The sequence below is a fragment of the Hypomesus transpacificus genome, chromosome 3 (genome assembly GCF_021917145.1).
Source record: "Hypomesus transpacificus isolate Combined female chromosome 3, fHypTra1, whole genome shotgun sequence".
In the NCBI taxonomy this organism is placed as follows: Eukaryota; Metazoa; Chordata; class Actinopteri; order Osmeriformes; family Osmeridae; genus Hypomesus; species Hypomesus transpacificus.
Window position 1 is genome coordinate 6,523,930 of NC_061062.1, and position 15,143 is coordinate 6,539,072.

Here is a 15,143-nt window from a genome sequence, read left to right on the forward strand (position 1 = left end):
GGGCCAGAGGAGGAGGAGTTGGTGCTGGGACTGGAGGAGTAGGGGCTGGGACTGGAGGAGTAGGGGGCTGGCGGTGGAGGAGTAGGGGCTGGGACTGGGGGAGTAGGAGGCCAGAGGTGGAGGAGGACTGGGAGATCCACACAGAGTAGGGGGCCAGAGGAGGAGGAGTAGGGTCTGGGACTGGAGGAGTAGGGGGCCAGAGGAGGAGGAGGAGTAGGGGCTGGGACTGGAGGAGTAGGGGGCTGGCGGTGGAGGAGAAGTACATTTGATTCACATAACAAATGCTTTTATCATACAAATAATAATCTTATTTTCGGATATCTCATCTCAGCTAAAGTGCAACAATAACTTCTCAAGGACAATGTGACGTAGTAGCTTTGTAGTATAGCAATTCATAGTTTCGTACTTTATACATAGCAGAACATAGCAGTACTTTATATAGTATAGTACTTTATATAGTATAGTACTTGAAAGTATAGTACTTTTATAATACTTGTTTAAATAACATGTACCAGGGATAGACCTAGTCCACTGCAATATGAAGAATATTTAAATGTTGTTTGATTGTGAATAAGCAGGAGGTTAGTGGTGATGAAAAAAAAATGCTGACTTTGTAATGATTTCGCACAGTATAGGCAAGATATCTTGCCTAAGAAAATAAAAACCCTGTACGTCAAACATCAACCGGTCGCTATTCCGTTGTGAAAGAGGAGCTGGTTTGTGTCTATGATGCGTATCTGTCATGACCAGTGAAGAAAGCCCTGGCCTGGTGACCTCACCTGGTCCCAGGTGGATAAAGGTCAGGCCCAGGGGTTGTGGTCTGCTTTGTGTGCGCTTCTGTTGTTGCTGTGGGAGGATTGTGGCTAAGGTGGCGAAACTTAAAGGATAGACTTGACCTGTCCTCGAGGTTTGGGTTAGTGCTCGATCCTAAAGGAGGGGTGGGTGTGATTCACCATGGGCACTTTGACACGCCCGCATTGATGTCAAACAACCCGTCGGCCAAATCCTGGCTAGTTCGCCATAAACGGCCTAATGAGCACTATTGTGACATCACTCTCCACCAGGAAGAGAGTGTGTAATCCCCATCGTTTGTTGTGACTGAGTCGACCCGGTCTGCGGGCCGTCGACCGACACCCCACCACGCAGTACTGAAGGATAAAAATGACGGCCAGTGCTGGCCAGCTCGCTGGCTGAGCGGGGCCTGGTTCTGCTGAAACTGCTCGATGCTGAGCTCCATTGAGAACAGGTTTAGACAGGTTTGAATGCCTTCTGCTGAGGCAGGCCATCCCCGGACCACCCTTTACAGGCCCTGGGATGCTGCCCATTGGCCTTTGTGTCACTCAACAATGATGCCACGAGAGAGCCACCACCAGGACCAGGTCATTGTGTCACTGACCAATGAGAACGCAACAAAAAGGTGTGTGCGTGTGTTGCGTTGTGCTTGCTGAATGTAAACGTGAGTGTGGAGTCAATGTCCCACAGGTCTTGCTCCATGACCTCTGAGCACCACGTCACACCGACACGCAGCCAATCAGAGGTCAGCTGTTTGGATTTATGCCAGGGTTTTTAGGCTTGTAAGACTTTAGTAGAAGTGGCAAAAGCCAGTTAAAAAAAACAACCAGGCGTGACAAAATGCCCTACACACCGGCTGGCTTCTTCTGTGACCGGTTGATCCGGGAGAGAGAGAGGAGAGATGGGGAAGGCTCGCTCAGCAAGCCCCTGCGCTTCAGCGGGCAAGACTACAGCACCCTGAAGCAGGAGTGCCTGGAGAAGAAGAACCTGTTTGAGGATGAAACCTTCCCAGCCTCTGTGGAGTCTCTGGGCTTCAAGGAGCTGGGCCACAAGTCCAACAAGGTCAAGAACATCGTGTGGAAGAGGCCCAAGGTAGGAGGCTGGGCGTGGGGTGGGGTGGGGTGGGGTGGGGTGGGGTGGTGACGGGGTGGGATGGTGACGGGGTGGGGTGGGGTGGTGACGGGGTGGGATGGTGACGGGGTGGGGTGGGGTGGTGACGGGGTGGGGTGGTGACGGGGTGGGGTGGGGTGGTGACGGGGTGGGGTGGTGACGGGGTGGGGTGGGGTGGGGTGGGGTGGTGACGGGGTGGGGTGGTGACGGGGTGGGGTGGGGTGGGGTGGGGTGGGGTGGTGACGGGGTGGGGTGGGGTGGGGTGGTGACGGGGTGGGGTGGGGTGGTGACGGGGTGGTGTGGGGTGGGGTGGTGACGGGGTGGTGTGGGGTGGGGTGGTGACGGGGTGGTGTGGGGTGGGGTGGTGACGGGGTGGTGTGGGGTGGGGTGGTGACGGGGTGGGGTGGGGTGGTGACGGGGTGGGGTGGGGTGGGGTGGTGACGGGGTGGTGTGGGGTGGGGTGGTGACGGGGTGGTGACGGGGTGGGGTGGTGACGGGGTGGTGACGGGGTGGGGTGGTGACGGGGTGGGGTGGCCTGCGCATGGGAGCAGGAGAACTGGAATGTTGTAGTGGATCTACAGACCCCAGCCTGGAGGTCTCAGGCCGGTGCTGAGGGTGTTTGAGGAGTGAGAATCACGTCTGTGGGGTTCTGGATGTGAAAGTGTTCATGCAACAGCTTTTGGAACTAGTGGATGTCCCAGACTGTCCATGTCTGACGCTGACAACTAAATTATCGGGAAAAGTTGCTCATGAGTGGGTTAGATTTTTTCCTTTTTAATATTTTACTTGATCAGGTGCGTCTCTCCTTGTCTAACCTAAGCAACATCTGCTGTCTTCAGTAGTGGTTGTGTCAAGTTTGGAGTGGTTCATGATGCTTATGTAACCTTCTGTTGTGTCAGATTGTCCATGTTGATGTTTGTGTCTGCAGGAGATCTGTGAGAACCCTCAGTTCATTGTGGGCGGAGCCAGCCGGACAGACATCTGCCAGGGAGATTTGGGTAATAGAGTCCTCCTGCTCAGCACACAGACCAACTGCAACACAAATCCAGTCACAACCACAAAACACGTGACCCTCACCTCGCTCACGTAGCAGTTTGTTTACCTCATCGTTTTTTTGCGGGTGGACCTATGGAGACATGAGCTGAGGAATGCTGGATGCCTGTATAGTTTATTATTGTTTATTGTTAAAAGCATCTCCATTAGCTGTCACAAAAGTGGGACGAGCTAATCTTCCTGGGGTCCAACAAAAGGAGGAAAAAAAAATAGTTTGACAAGGCTGTAGGATAATACTGTGCTTCTGATGACAGTTTTCTGTAACCTGTTTGGAGAGAAAAACACACACGCACACATACTTCACCAGCAGTGGCCTCTTCATATTGTGCTTGTTCTTTTGGAAAGGGAATCTGGCCGGCAGCACTTCTCATTGTTGTACGGCCCTGTCAGTGTATAATAGGGCTCCGGGGGGGACAGTGGCAGGCTGTGCTGCTCACCCTACCTCCCCCCCTCCCTGCTGTACACTGACATTGTTCACCCGCTTCGACACTGTGGCAAACACACCTGCACAATCCAAAACCACTTGTGTCAGCATTCCTGATTGGGTCTTTTTCTTAGAAAGACAATTGGGATCATCACCCAACAACCCTCACCTTAGACACCAACCCTCACCTAGGACACCAACCCTCACCTAGGACACCAACCCTCACCTAGGACACCAACCCTCACCTAACACACCGACCTTCACCTTAGACACCAACCTTCACCTAGGACACCAACCTTCACCTAGGACAGTAACCCTCATCACAGCTCATTATATTTTGACTCCATCAGAAAACAGCACTGTTTACATTTACATTTATTCATTTAGCAGACGCTTTTATCCAAAGTGACATCCAAGAGAGAGCTTTACAAAGTGCGAAGGTCACTGATAATAACAACAAGATAGCCCCAAAACATTGTGAGTAGCCAAAACATGAAGCACATATTGTGAACAACCAAAATAAGTGCCAAAGGGAAGAACCATAAGAGCATGTATACAAGCAAATTACAATTAAACAACATAAACCGCTATAGGTGCCAGTGTACCTGTGGAAAAACAAGCAACAATAAAAACAATATATCACAGCGAGTACAAAAATGTTACTCAGTTACCACTAACCACAAGAGCAACAAGTCTCTAAGCAAGAATCATTGTGATCCTTGAGGAAACTAACATCGGGTCAAGCAAACCATTCCTGGGTACCGTTGTACTCCCGGAACAAGTGCGTCTTGAGCCTTTTCTTGAAGGTGGAGAGACAGTCAGTGTCTCTGATGGAGGATTGTTGTGAAAGTATAACTAAACCCCAAACCCCATTTTCTCAGTAAAAACACTTTAGTTAACACTCATGTGTGCCTTAACTAATTAATTGTGTCTTGATTATAACAAATGTTCTGCCATGTTTGGCCATATGAATGTATAATTTCACCCCATTTGAGTTCAAAATGCTGAAATTGGCAAAGTTTGTTTCCATTATCACAAATGTTACTAATGTTCAAACATCCTGTTTGGATGTCCTGTGTTTACTCAATTAAAAGGAGTTGAAAGTTGTGTTGTTTTTGTCACATGGAAGTTAGTGACATGATGATATGAAAATATGTTTTGTAGGTGACTGCTGGCTGCTAGCCGCCATTGCCTGTCTGACTCTGAACGAGAAGCTGCTTTACAGAGTCGTTGATCATGAGCAGAGCTACACTGACGGCTACGCTGGCATCTTCCACTTCCAGGTCAGAACCTTCCTTCTCCTCAAACTCCTCTTTCAAAGGAATTCGTGTTTTTTAAATCAATTAATATTCATTATTATGTATACAGAGGCACCTTTTGTGTGTTATCACGTTTCTTAATCCTGACTCCTTCATTCTTATCAAAAAACATCTCTCTCAGTTCTGGCGCTATGGCGACTGGGTCGACGTCGTCATTGACGATCGAATCCCCACCTTCAACAACCAGCTGGTGTTCACCAAGTCAGCTGAGAGGAACGAGTTCTGGAGCGCTCTTCTGGAGAAGGCCTACGCCAAGTAAGATCCTAGGGAACAGGATTAGACTGACTAACCCTGTTAAGAGCAACACAAAAATACACTATTAGAACAAACAACCAAGATATGTGGATGTCTGGGGCAGATACAATTTATCGTTCCCCAATTTTAATCTTATGCACTATGTTTACGTGACTTGGGCTAAAAACATCCGCTGAATAACCCAAAAGTGGCTTAAGTGGTGAGAGTGACGAGCGGGGTGTTGGGCCCCCGTGTGGTCAGGCTGCACGGCTCCTACGAGGCCCTGAAGGGAGGCAACACCACCGAGGCCATGGAGGACTTCACGGGCGGCGTGACGGAGTTCTACGAGATGAAGGAGGCGCCCAAGGAGCTGTACAAGATCATGCAGAAGGCCCTGGAGAGAGGCTCCCTCATGGGCTGCTCCATAGACGTGAGTCGGTTATCTTCATTATGATCAGGTACAGGTTCATCTGAGGTTAGAAATTCGAGCTCTTTCAGCTGACAGACAGGCAGTAAGACAAGCGGTGAGACAGGCTCATAGGACTCTCACCAACCGGAAGACTTAGAACACACTTATTGTCTCACAGGTGGTTTTCTCACCAGCCTAGGAAACGTTGTTGGGCTTCTTTTAATCGAAGTTCTTTTAATGTTCGTGTGATCCTCGTCTGTTGACGTCACAATGGGTGTTTTATGTGATCCATGCATATATCCTGGTTCTTCAAGTCACTGGTCCCGGCCCGGTTCGAGACCCGCACCACCACCGGCCTGGTGAAGGGCCACGCCTACTCGGTCACCGCTGTGGAGGAGGTGAGGAGCCCTCAAACGTGCTGTGGTTCTACCTTGACCCGGTCGTGACCCCTGCTTGACCCCTGTGTGACCTCCACAGTGTAAACACTCCCAGCAGAAAGAGTCGAAGGTGCGCCTGGTCCGCCTGAGGAACCCCTGGGGCCAGGTGGAGTGGAATGGCCCCTGGAGCGATAAGTGAGTGACCGTCTCTGCCCTGCGTCTCTGCTCTGCTGATCCCTACACTTAGACACGGCTGACGTCAGAAGGGGTTCAAACAGACGATATACCACTGTAAACATGGTATTGGTGATGGTAGAAATGTGACATGTGGTCATCAATCCACTGTATTGAGTCTGATTACTTTTTTTATGAGTGTACCTGTGCTGCAGTAGTAGTTCAGTGGCTATGATGATGTGAGTGTCTGTGTAAACTATCTCTGAACCATGTCTGAAACATGTGTTAACCATCTCTGAACCATGTGCTAACCATGTCTGAACCATCTCTGAACCATGTGCTAACCATGTCTGAACCATCTCTGAACCATGTGCTAACCATGTCTGAACCATCTCTGAACCATGTGCTAACCATGTCTGAACCATCTCTGAACCATGTGCTAACCATGTTTGAACCATCTCTGAACCAGGTGCTAACCATGTCTGAACCATGTGCTAACCATGTCTGAACCATCTCTGAACCATGTCTGAACCATCTCTGAACCATGTGCTAACCATGTCTGAACCATCTCTGAACCATGTCTGAACCATCTCTGAACCATGTGCTAACCATGTCTGAACCATCTCTGAACCATGTGCTAACCATGTCTGAACCATGTGCTAACCATGTCTGAACCATCTCTGAACCATGTGTGCTCCACAGCTCTAAGGAGTGGACCTCTCTGTCTAAGGGAGAGAAGGATAAGCTGCATCACCAGAGTGCTGAGGACGGAGAGTTCTGGTGAGACCCATCGCCCACCACCACCCTCTCTCCTCCTCCAACCCCCCGTCCACTCCTCCCCCTCCTTCTTGGTTTTTATTATAATTTATACTGTCAATTCAGGGTTTTCCACTGTCTAAATGGGGTTTTTACTGGCCAGTCATGGTTTTTACTAGCTAGTTAAGGTTTATTCTGTCTAGCCATGGTTTCTACTGTCTAGTCATGGTTTCTACTGTCTAGTCATGGTTTTCTACTTTCCCTCTCCTGTGTCAGGATGTCCTTTGAGGATTTCAGGAAGAATTACACCAAGATTGAGATCTGTAACTTGACGCCCGACGCCCTGGAGGATGATAAGATCCACAAATGGACCGTGTCTGTGAACGAGGGCCGCTGGGTCAGGGGCTGCTCTGCCGGAGGCTGCAGGAACTACCCAGGTAGGAGACACACACCTGGGGGTTGGCCAGGTAGGAGACACACACCTGGGGGTTGGCCAGGTAGGAGACACACACCTGGGGGTTGGCCAGGTAGGAGACACACACCTGGGGGTTGGCCAGGTAGGAGACACACACCTGGGGGCTAACAAGGTAGGAGACACACCTGGGGGCTAACAAGGTAGGAGACACACCTGGGGGCTAACAAGGTAGGAGACACACCTGGGGGCTAACAAGGTAGGAGACACACACCTGGGGGCTTGTAGGGCTCTGTTCTCTGCCATACTGCTTCAGTCAAATAATCCAACCAGGAGATTGTGGATCTGATCTGGTTGTTTCTTGCTTCTGCCCTCTGCCCCAACAGACACGTTCTGGACCAACCCTCAGTACCGCCTGCGTCTGCTGGAGGAGGATGACGACCCAGAGGACAACGAGGTGGCCTGCACCTTCGTGGTGACGCTGATGCAGAAGAACCGGCGGAAAGAACGCAAAATGGGCGCCAACCTCTACACCATCGGGTTCGCCATCTACGAGGTGCCGCCGAAAAGTCCACATGCGCGCCAAGTACACTCATCACCAAAACAAACATCCACACACACACGTCTACTACAACGATCACTGAAACACACGCATGTATGTATGGATACACGCATCACCAAAACACATATCCATACCCACATGATGCATACTGATCTTGAGAAAGCCAGGATGTCTGCTTGTTGTAGGCCGTAAATTCTGCATGTTCACAGCTGGTTACTGTAATGTTTGATGTCATGAAAACGGGAAGATCTTCTTCAGTTCTACAACTCACTCTGCTCTCTGTCTCCCCCTAGGTTCCCAAGGAGGTAAGGAGGCATAAAGAGGAATCCCTCCATGGAGTCTTGACACAATATTAGTATATCCATTTCACCTTATGTGTCTCACTGCGTCTCACTTTCTATGTCTCTCTCCTCCTGTCTCTCTTCCTGTGTCTCTTCCCTCTCTCCCTGTGTCTTTTCCCCTCTCTCCCTGTGTCTCTCTCCCTGTGTCTCTTCCCTGTGTCTCTCTCCCTGTGTCTCTCTTCCTGTGTCTCTTCCCTCTCTCCCTGTGTCTTTTCCCCTCTCTCCCTGTGTCTCTCTCCCTGTGTCTCTTCCCTGTGTCTCTCTCCCTGTGTCTCTCTCCCTGTGTCTCTCTCCCTGTGTCTCTTCCCTCTCTCCCTGTGTCTTTTCCCCTCTCTCCCTGTGTCTCTCTCCCTGTGTCTCTCTCCTTCCTCTGGTCCGCGGTTCCAGATGCACGGTAACAAGCAGCACATGCAGAAGGACTTCTTCCTGGTAAACGCCTCGAAGGCCCGCTGCAAGGCCTACATCAACCTGCGGGAGGTGACTCAGCGCTTCCGCCTCAGCCCCGGCGAGTACGTGATCGTGCCCTCCACCTACGAGCCCCACCAGGAGGGCGAGTTCATCCTCCGAGTCTTCTCCGAAAAGAGGAACACCTCAGAGTGAGTAGATGATGGAGGGAGGAAAGGAGGGGGAGGGGTGTGGAGGGAGGGAGGGACAGAGGAGGGGAGGGGTGATCCTGTGTAGTGGTTCTGAGGGGAGAAGAAGCCAGCGGTGTTGTAGCTAATCTGCAGTGTGATTCACATGCAGACATGCTCGATCCATTCTACTGGAGTATTTGCTCTCCTTTTTAGACAGAAAATACTCCAACAGCATGGACATATGACAGTGCCTTAGGTTGTGTCCAGATGGGGTGTTTCCCCCTGGAGTGTATGCTCCTGTGTCTGGGATAGGGGTACCTGTGTGGGGTGGGGGGCGGGGGTTAGGGACGCCTGGGGCATGTTTGGATGGGGTTACAACCACCAAGGACAAACAATTTTAACGGCGATTTGATTTGTAGAACTGGAAGAAATCGGCCCCAGTTCGAAGCTGTTATGGATTCTTTTTTAGGACAAGCGACATCCCATGTGGGCATGCACCGGTAAACATTCTCTTTCAGTATTGAGAAACAGCCTGGAGGACTCCTGGAGGCACCTGCTCACACAGAGAAACTAGGAGAGCAGAGTGCCGCTCCGGAGAGTCACGACAGATACCTGATCTAGAGAGTTACAGGATAAACCAATTCTATAGAGTCAAAGCAGCACTAGAGAGTCACAGCACAGAGCTGATAGAGTCACAGCACATAGCTGATATAGAGTCACAGCACATAGCTGATAAAGAGTCAGAGCACATAGCTGATACAAATTCACAGCACATAGCTGATATAGAGTCACAGCACATAGCTGATACAAAGTCACAGCACATAGCTGATATAGAGTCACAGCACATAGCTGATACAAAGTCACAGCACATAGTTGATATAGAGTCAGAGCACATAGCTGATATAGAGTCACAGGACATAGCTGATATAGAGTCACAGCACATAGCTGATACAGAGTCACAGCACATAGATGATATAGAGTCAGAGCACATAGCTGATATAGAGTCAGAGCACATAGCGGATATAGAGTCACAGCATCAAGATGAGAGTCTGTTGGAAAGCCTTGCTCCCCTGCCGTGCACACATGGAGAGGAACAAGCTCCTCTGGTACAGGAACTTCACACAGGAAATGATCCCCAACAGCACAGGAAGTGCTCCACAGCACCACAGGAAGTGTTCCACACGGTACAGGAAGTGCTTCACAAAGTGTCACAGGAAGTGCTCCACATAGCACAAGAAATGCTCCACTCAACAGTAGGAAACCTCTTATGTTTTCAAGAGGAAACCCAAACAAACCTACTCTTGTCCATAAAGCAGGTGGTATATAAGATTGTGTTTACAGGATCACTGTGAGATGGTAAGAGTGTGGTATACTGGTCAATGATATAAAAGCGCCTGCTAAATGAGTAAAATATAAAAATGAATGGAACTGTGAGCCACCCACAATTTAATGTAGTATAATATAGTGCACAGGTTTACAGAATAGACACCCTAACAGAATGTCATTCATTTAAATTCCGGGATTAGATTGTAGTAATTCCTTATCATCAAGACAATCACTCACACACTAGTTTGATCATGAGTCTCATGATCCAGATGACTGCTGTCATAGTAACTGCTGTTTGTTGGTCTTCACTCAGGGAGATAGAGAACAGGATCGAGGCCGACCACCCAGTGGTGAGTAGCTTCGCCTCTCTTCATCACACGCCTTCTGGTCTCCCAGGAGATCACTTCTCTACTGTCTGGTTTCTGCTGTCTTTTCCAACTTGTCATATTTATCATTTGAATTGCTGATGCGTCAGTTGACAAATAGGTGACCTCAGATATTATATCAGACACAGGTCTCTCTTTCTCTCCGTCCCCCCTCTCTCCCCCCTCCTCTCCTCCAGCCTGCCCCTGCCTCAGTAGGAGAGGAGAGTGATGAGGACCAGCAGTTCAGGAACATCTTTCAGGAGATAGCTGGAGATGTGAGTAGAGAGAGGACCAGGGGAGGGGAGGAGGGGGGATACATGGAGGGATAGATGGACATATGGATGGATGAAGTGTAGATGAACATCTCTGGTGAATTGAAGTTTGATCCTGTTTCGGTGTTTGGTTATTATGTGTATATTTACATAAATCTGGCATCCATGTGAACTCCAATTGCGTCCCTCCCTACACAGGAAATGGAAATCTCAGCCAACGAACTGAAGAACGTCCTCAACAAGGTGGTTTCCCAACGTAAGAGCCAAAGCTTGATCATCTTAGTGACTGACTGGATAACAGTTCTGGTCTCCTCACCCACAGCTGTATCTCTCATCCATCTCTCCCCCTCGCTGCCCTTTCATCTCCTCACCTATCCTTCTCCCTCTCCTCCCCTCCTTCCTCCCCCCCCTCAGATAAGGACCTGAACACAGAGGGCTTCAGTCTGGAGAGCTGCAGGAGTATGATAGCTCTGATGGACGTATCCTTTGTATCGAGTGCCCTAAGCGGGCTGTGACCCCTGACCCCTGGCTGTATGGTCTGCAGAGGAAGCCAGCTGTGACCCCTGACTGTATGGTCTGCAGAGGCAGCCAGCTGTGACCCCTGACTGTATGGTCTGCAGAGGCAGCCAGCTGTGACCCCTGACCCCTGGCTGTATGGTCTGCAGAGGCAGCCAGCTGTGACCCCTGACTGTATGGTCTGCAGAGGCAGCTAGCTGTGACTCCTGGCAGAGTCAGGAGTGCCTCACTAGCCCTGGCTGAACATATCAAGGTTGAGACAACAACATCATTACAACATGGAAGGTCGGATTTCATGGGACCAGTAGTGACTTGTCACCTTAGAAACAGAACCTAAAACTAACTATAAGCTAGTAGTTGCTAACTGTCGTTAAAACAAACCAAAACTGCAAACAATTGAAAACAATTTGCCACAATTAGTTATGAAAATGTTGTTAGTCTCGTGAAATACATGATGCCAACCAACTTGTAGGCACGTATTCAAGTACAGGCTAAATTTACTTCAGCAAAATACACAAAGGTATTGAGTCTGTGTCTCATCCATCATAAATGTATCCTAGTTACTGACCTGACACGCCCTCTACACCACACACACACGCACAACACAACCACACTACACACAACCACACAGTGGTCAACAGACTGTCCAGCTATGATACAAACATGATCAAATCATTTGGGCCTGAGATCAGTAATACAGTTGGTTCTTTTGAGCCGGCAGTCCGTGACACACACACACACACATGGTGGTGTCCTTAACTGTGTGCGTAGATGGACGGGACAGGCAGGCTCAACCTGCAGGAGTTCAGACACCTCTGGAACAAGATCAAGCAGTGGCAGGTGACCAGCACAGCTCAACACTCAGCCCACAGTCATCCAAACCGACATACTAGAAAATCCAGCTGAAAATCTAAGATCAGAGTTCGAACCGTATTTCAGTGGTCACCTTCATGTGTTTCCGGGTGAGAAGGTTCTGATTCGGAACGTTGTCTTTCTTTCACCAGGGAATCTTTAAACATTACAATGCAGACCAGACTGGTAGCATCAACAGTTACGAGATGAGGAACGCTGTCAACGATGCAGGTAACAGCCCCTCCCCCCCAACACACACACCACACACACCGTAAGACCACAAGCAAAATCCAAGAAGCGTTGTTTTCCAAAGAGATTTCCACAGCCTGTTCAGTGTGCTCCATGCATTTACATTTGACTCTGTAAATGTTCTTGTCACTGTACAGTCATGAGTCTTATGTTCCGCTCAGGCTTCCGTCTCAACAACCAGCTCTATGACATCATCACCATGCGCTACGCCAACGAGAGCATGAACATCGACTTTGACAGCTTCATCAGCTGTCTGGTGCGTCTGGAGGCCATGTTCAGTAAGTACTGCCCCCCGTCCCCCCGTCGGCACACACCCCACCCGCCCCCCCAGCATGCTCCCCCGCCCCCCCCTCCAGTTCCTGACGCCGTCTGCTGTCTCTCCCCACAGGGGCATTCCAGGCCTTCGACCAGGAGGGCGACGGGACGATCAGTCTGAGCGTCCTGGAGGTAAGATCTCTGCTTGACGTGCTTCAGTGTTGAGGGGCTTGTGGGCCCGTGGGCGCTAACCCCTCTCTCTCTTCCTCTCTTCCGTACAGTGGCTCCAGCTGACCATGTATGCCTAGACAGGCCCCTCCCCCATCCTCTCCCAGGTGAGGAGCCAGGCAGCCTCGCCGCTCACTCAGAACCGCCCCGCTCCTCCACACACACTCCAACCCCCCACCGAGCCACCCTACACACACACACACCCTCGCTCCATCCTTCTTCTACCATCCCCCCCTCTTCCTTACTCACTTCCTCCTGACCTCCCTCCTTCCCTTCCTTCCTTCCCTCTCTCTCTCCACTCCCTCCTTGCAGGTCTCAGGCTTCTTAGATATCTCAGCCTCGTCCTTCTTCCGAAGCGCGCAGTCTCACTGGAGTCATCCGCCTTGTTTTTTCTTTTTTTTATTGACCACAACCATACCACATGTTCCGTATCATTTTCTCAGGCATCAAACACACACAACCTCTCTTTTTCTGTCATTATACCTCTCAGCCTCCTTCTAGTCATCCATCTCTTTCACTGTTCATCTCTCTGAGAGACTTCTGCTTAACCCCCGCCCTCCCCCCACACCACCTTTGACCTTTCTCATACCAAACCGACCCAAAGCCCTCTCTTCAACATCGCTTCGGTGAGCTGCTCATGGGTGGACCGGGAGGACCGGGTGTGGGGCAGCCTCCTCCACCTTCTCCCTGCCCCAGGGGGCGAGGTGGCAGCGGCCTGGGGGGCCCCAACCCTGCGCTCCGCCGGGGGGGGAAGGAGAGCCAGACCGCCCCTGGCGTGAACACCAGAGGACTCCCTCAGCAGGCACACTCACGGTCACTATGGAGCCCAAATGACACGGCTATGGGTTGGACATTTTTAGTTTTTTTTTTGTGGTTTCTAATTAAAGCTTTGGTCAAATGAGTGTATTGCATTTTTAACCCTTTTAAACAAATAAATGATTGTGTAGTTACTGGTTTGACTGTAACTGAAGGGGGGTAGTGTGGTTCACTTCTCTTCATGTAGGGGACAGGAACAAGGAATACCTGTGAACTGACTAGTGCTCCAAGTGACTAATAATAAATCCTTAAAAAAAAAAGTTTTCATGCACATAAACAACATTGCAAATGAAAGGCAAAGGACCCAAAACACTTCCCAAATATTTTTTCTTTGCGATATTTTATCTGAACTTTTATTTATATTGCACTTACTTGCATATTTCGGTACAAAACATCTGTTAAAAGTTAACAACTTTTGAAATAAACTTGTCAAAGAAACTCAGGAATGACAGGTAAGAGTTCAATTGCATGCTTTCCCCAGCCTTAAAACAGCGAGGAGACAAGTGGGGAGCCCGTCTGGGAAGGCCAGGGGCCTGGAAGGTCGACCGAGATCTCAACCCACCCAAACCGGTCCGACCCAACCAAGCAAACCGCCACCACAGCAGGTGTGTCTTCACAACTGCTTCTTCATCACACTGATAAAAACTGAATGTAAAGGAGTATAGTTGTGTTGTCTTTTGTTTAAAGCAGTTTTACGTCGGTAAAAAAAAGGCATATTAAGTGAGCTTTGCTCCAGTTCTATGTGTTGTAAGGGGTGAAGTATGGCACAGGGCCTTGTGTTCCTCCAGCATCTCCTTCACACACTTCCTCTCAGACCAGCCTGCTCTTCCTAAAGAAGCCTCGGCGTAGTACAGCTTCCTCCCATCTTCCTCCTCGTAAAAAGGATCCCAGAGTCAAGGAGCTCTATAACAGGATCACAGCTATATAAAATCACTACCCAAGATATAAGCTCACTCATTCATGGGAATAACAGAAAGGGATGACTTCGTAATCATCTCTACAATGAGGACTAAATCTCACACACACACACATTCACACATGGAAACACACACTACTACTCCTCTAAAACGCCTCTAAACCTCCGCTTAACTTTCACGGCAAACCTAAATCTTCACAGACCAAGTTACCATGTTGCACCAAATTCTTTCATCACAATCCTAATATTCGGTGAGCAACATCCAAAATAAAATATTAAAACCCATCAAAAAATTACCAACAGAAGTTAGTAAAGGGTTTTCATGGAAAAAAAGAAATTAAATGGGTAAACTTTCTTCCACTTCAATTAAACTTTTCTAAACTCACACAAAAAGCACACCATTGCACTTATTATGGCCTTGAATTTCTGCAATGAAATCTTACAAGAAGTTTCATGCATTTATTTTACCACACTGACTGACTACATGAAGATCAAGAAAAAAACAAAACAAAAATAATTGTCTAAAAGTGTATCGCTCAAAACAACACGTCCCGGTTGTACTCAAAACACAAACGATTCTCTAAACCCATGCCATACAGGACACAACCGGGTTGTAAAACGGGATTTGGTACGTTTTGGGCCGTTTGAAAGGAAAACATGACAATCACTCTTAATACCTGTACCCAAGTTTCTCTTTGATAGTTTCTGCCTGGTGTTTGGTCTGAGCGCGGCAGAGAGGACAGTACTGTGCACGTTCAGAGACACAGGATACAAAAGAGACAGAAGTGTTTGTGAAAGGTAGAAAACAAA

The 15,143-nt window shown here is 49.2% G+C and overlaps 1 protein-coding gene across 1 annotated transcript; it reads left to right on the forward strand.

Moving 5' to 3' along the window:
• The first annotated feature begins 155 nt into the window (after nucleotides 1–155).
• capn3a (calpain 3a, (p94)) lies at nucleotides 156–14,606 on the forward strand. Its single transcript, XM_047015145.1, has 22 exons — nucleotides 156–1,884; nucleotides 2,831–2,900; nucleotides 4,544–4,662; nucleotides 4,820–4,953; nucleotides 5,194–5,362; nucleotides 5,656–5,739; nucleotides 5,819–5,913; nucleotides 6,595–6,672; nucleotides 6,925–7,085; nucleotides 7,447–7,616; nucleotides 7,916–7,927; nucleotides 8,351–8,559; nucleotides 10,178–10,214; nucleotides 10,427–10,504; nucleotides 10,700–10,757; nucleotides 10,916–10,980; nucleotides 11,789–11,857; nucleotides 12,022–12,100; nucleotides 12,280–12,396; nucleotides 12,507–12,565; nucleotides 12,655–12,708; nucleotides 12,914–14,606. Exons 1-21 carry the CDS (start codon nucleotides 1,633–1,635, stop codon nucleotides 12,679–12,681), a joined length of 2,142 nt encoding a protein of 713 aa, XP_046871101.1. The 5' UTR covers nucleotides 156–1,632; the 3' UTR covers nucleotides 12,682–12,708; nucleotides 12,914–14,606.
• The last annotated feature ends 537 nt before the right edge of the window (nucleotides 14,607–15,143 follow it).

Bases quoted from the DNA above. Each gene is read 5' to 3' on its own strand.
- capn3a (XM_047015145.1), top strand. From the start codon at position 1,633: ATGCCCTACACACCGGCTGGCTTCTTCTGTGACCGGTTGATCCGGGAG. The intron at 10,505-10,699 runs GTGAGTAGAGAG...CTCCCTACACAG, and splicing joins TTCAGGAGATAGCTGGAGAT to GAAATGGAAATCTCAGCCAA. The intron at 12,101-12,279 runs GTAACAGCCCCT...TGTTCCGCTCAG, and splicing joins GAACGCTGTCAACGATGCAG to GCTTCCGTCTCAACAACCAG.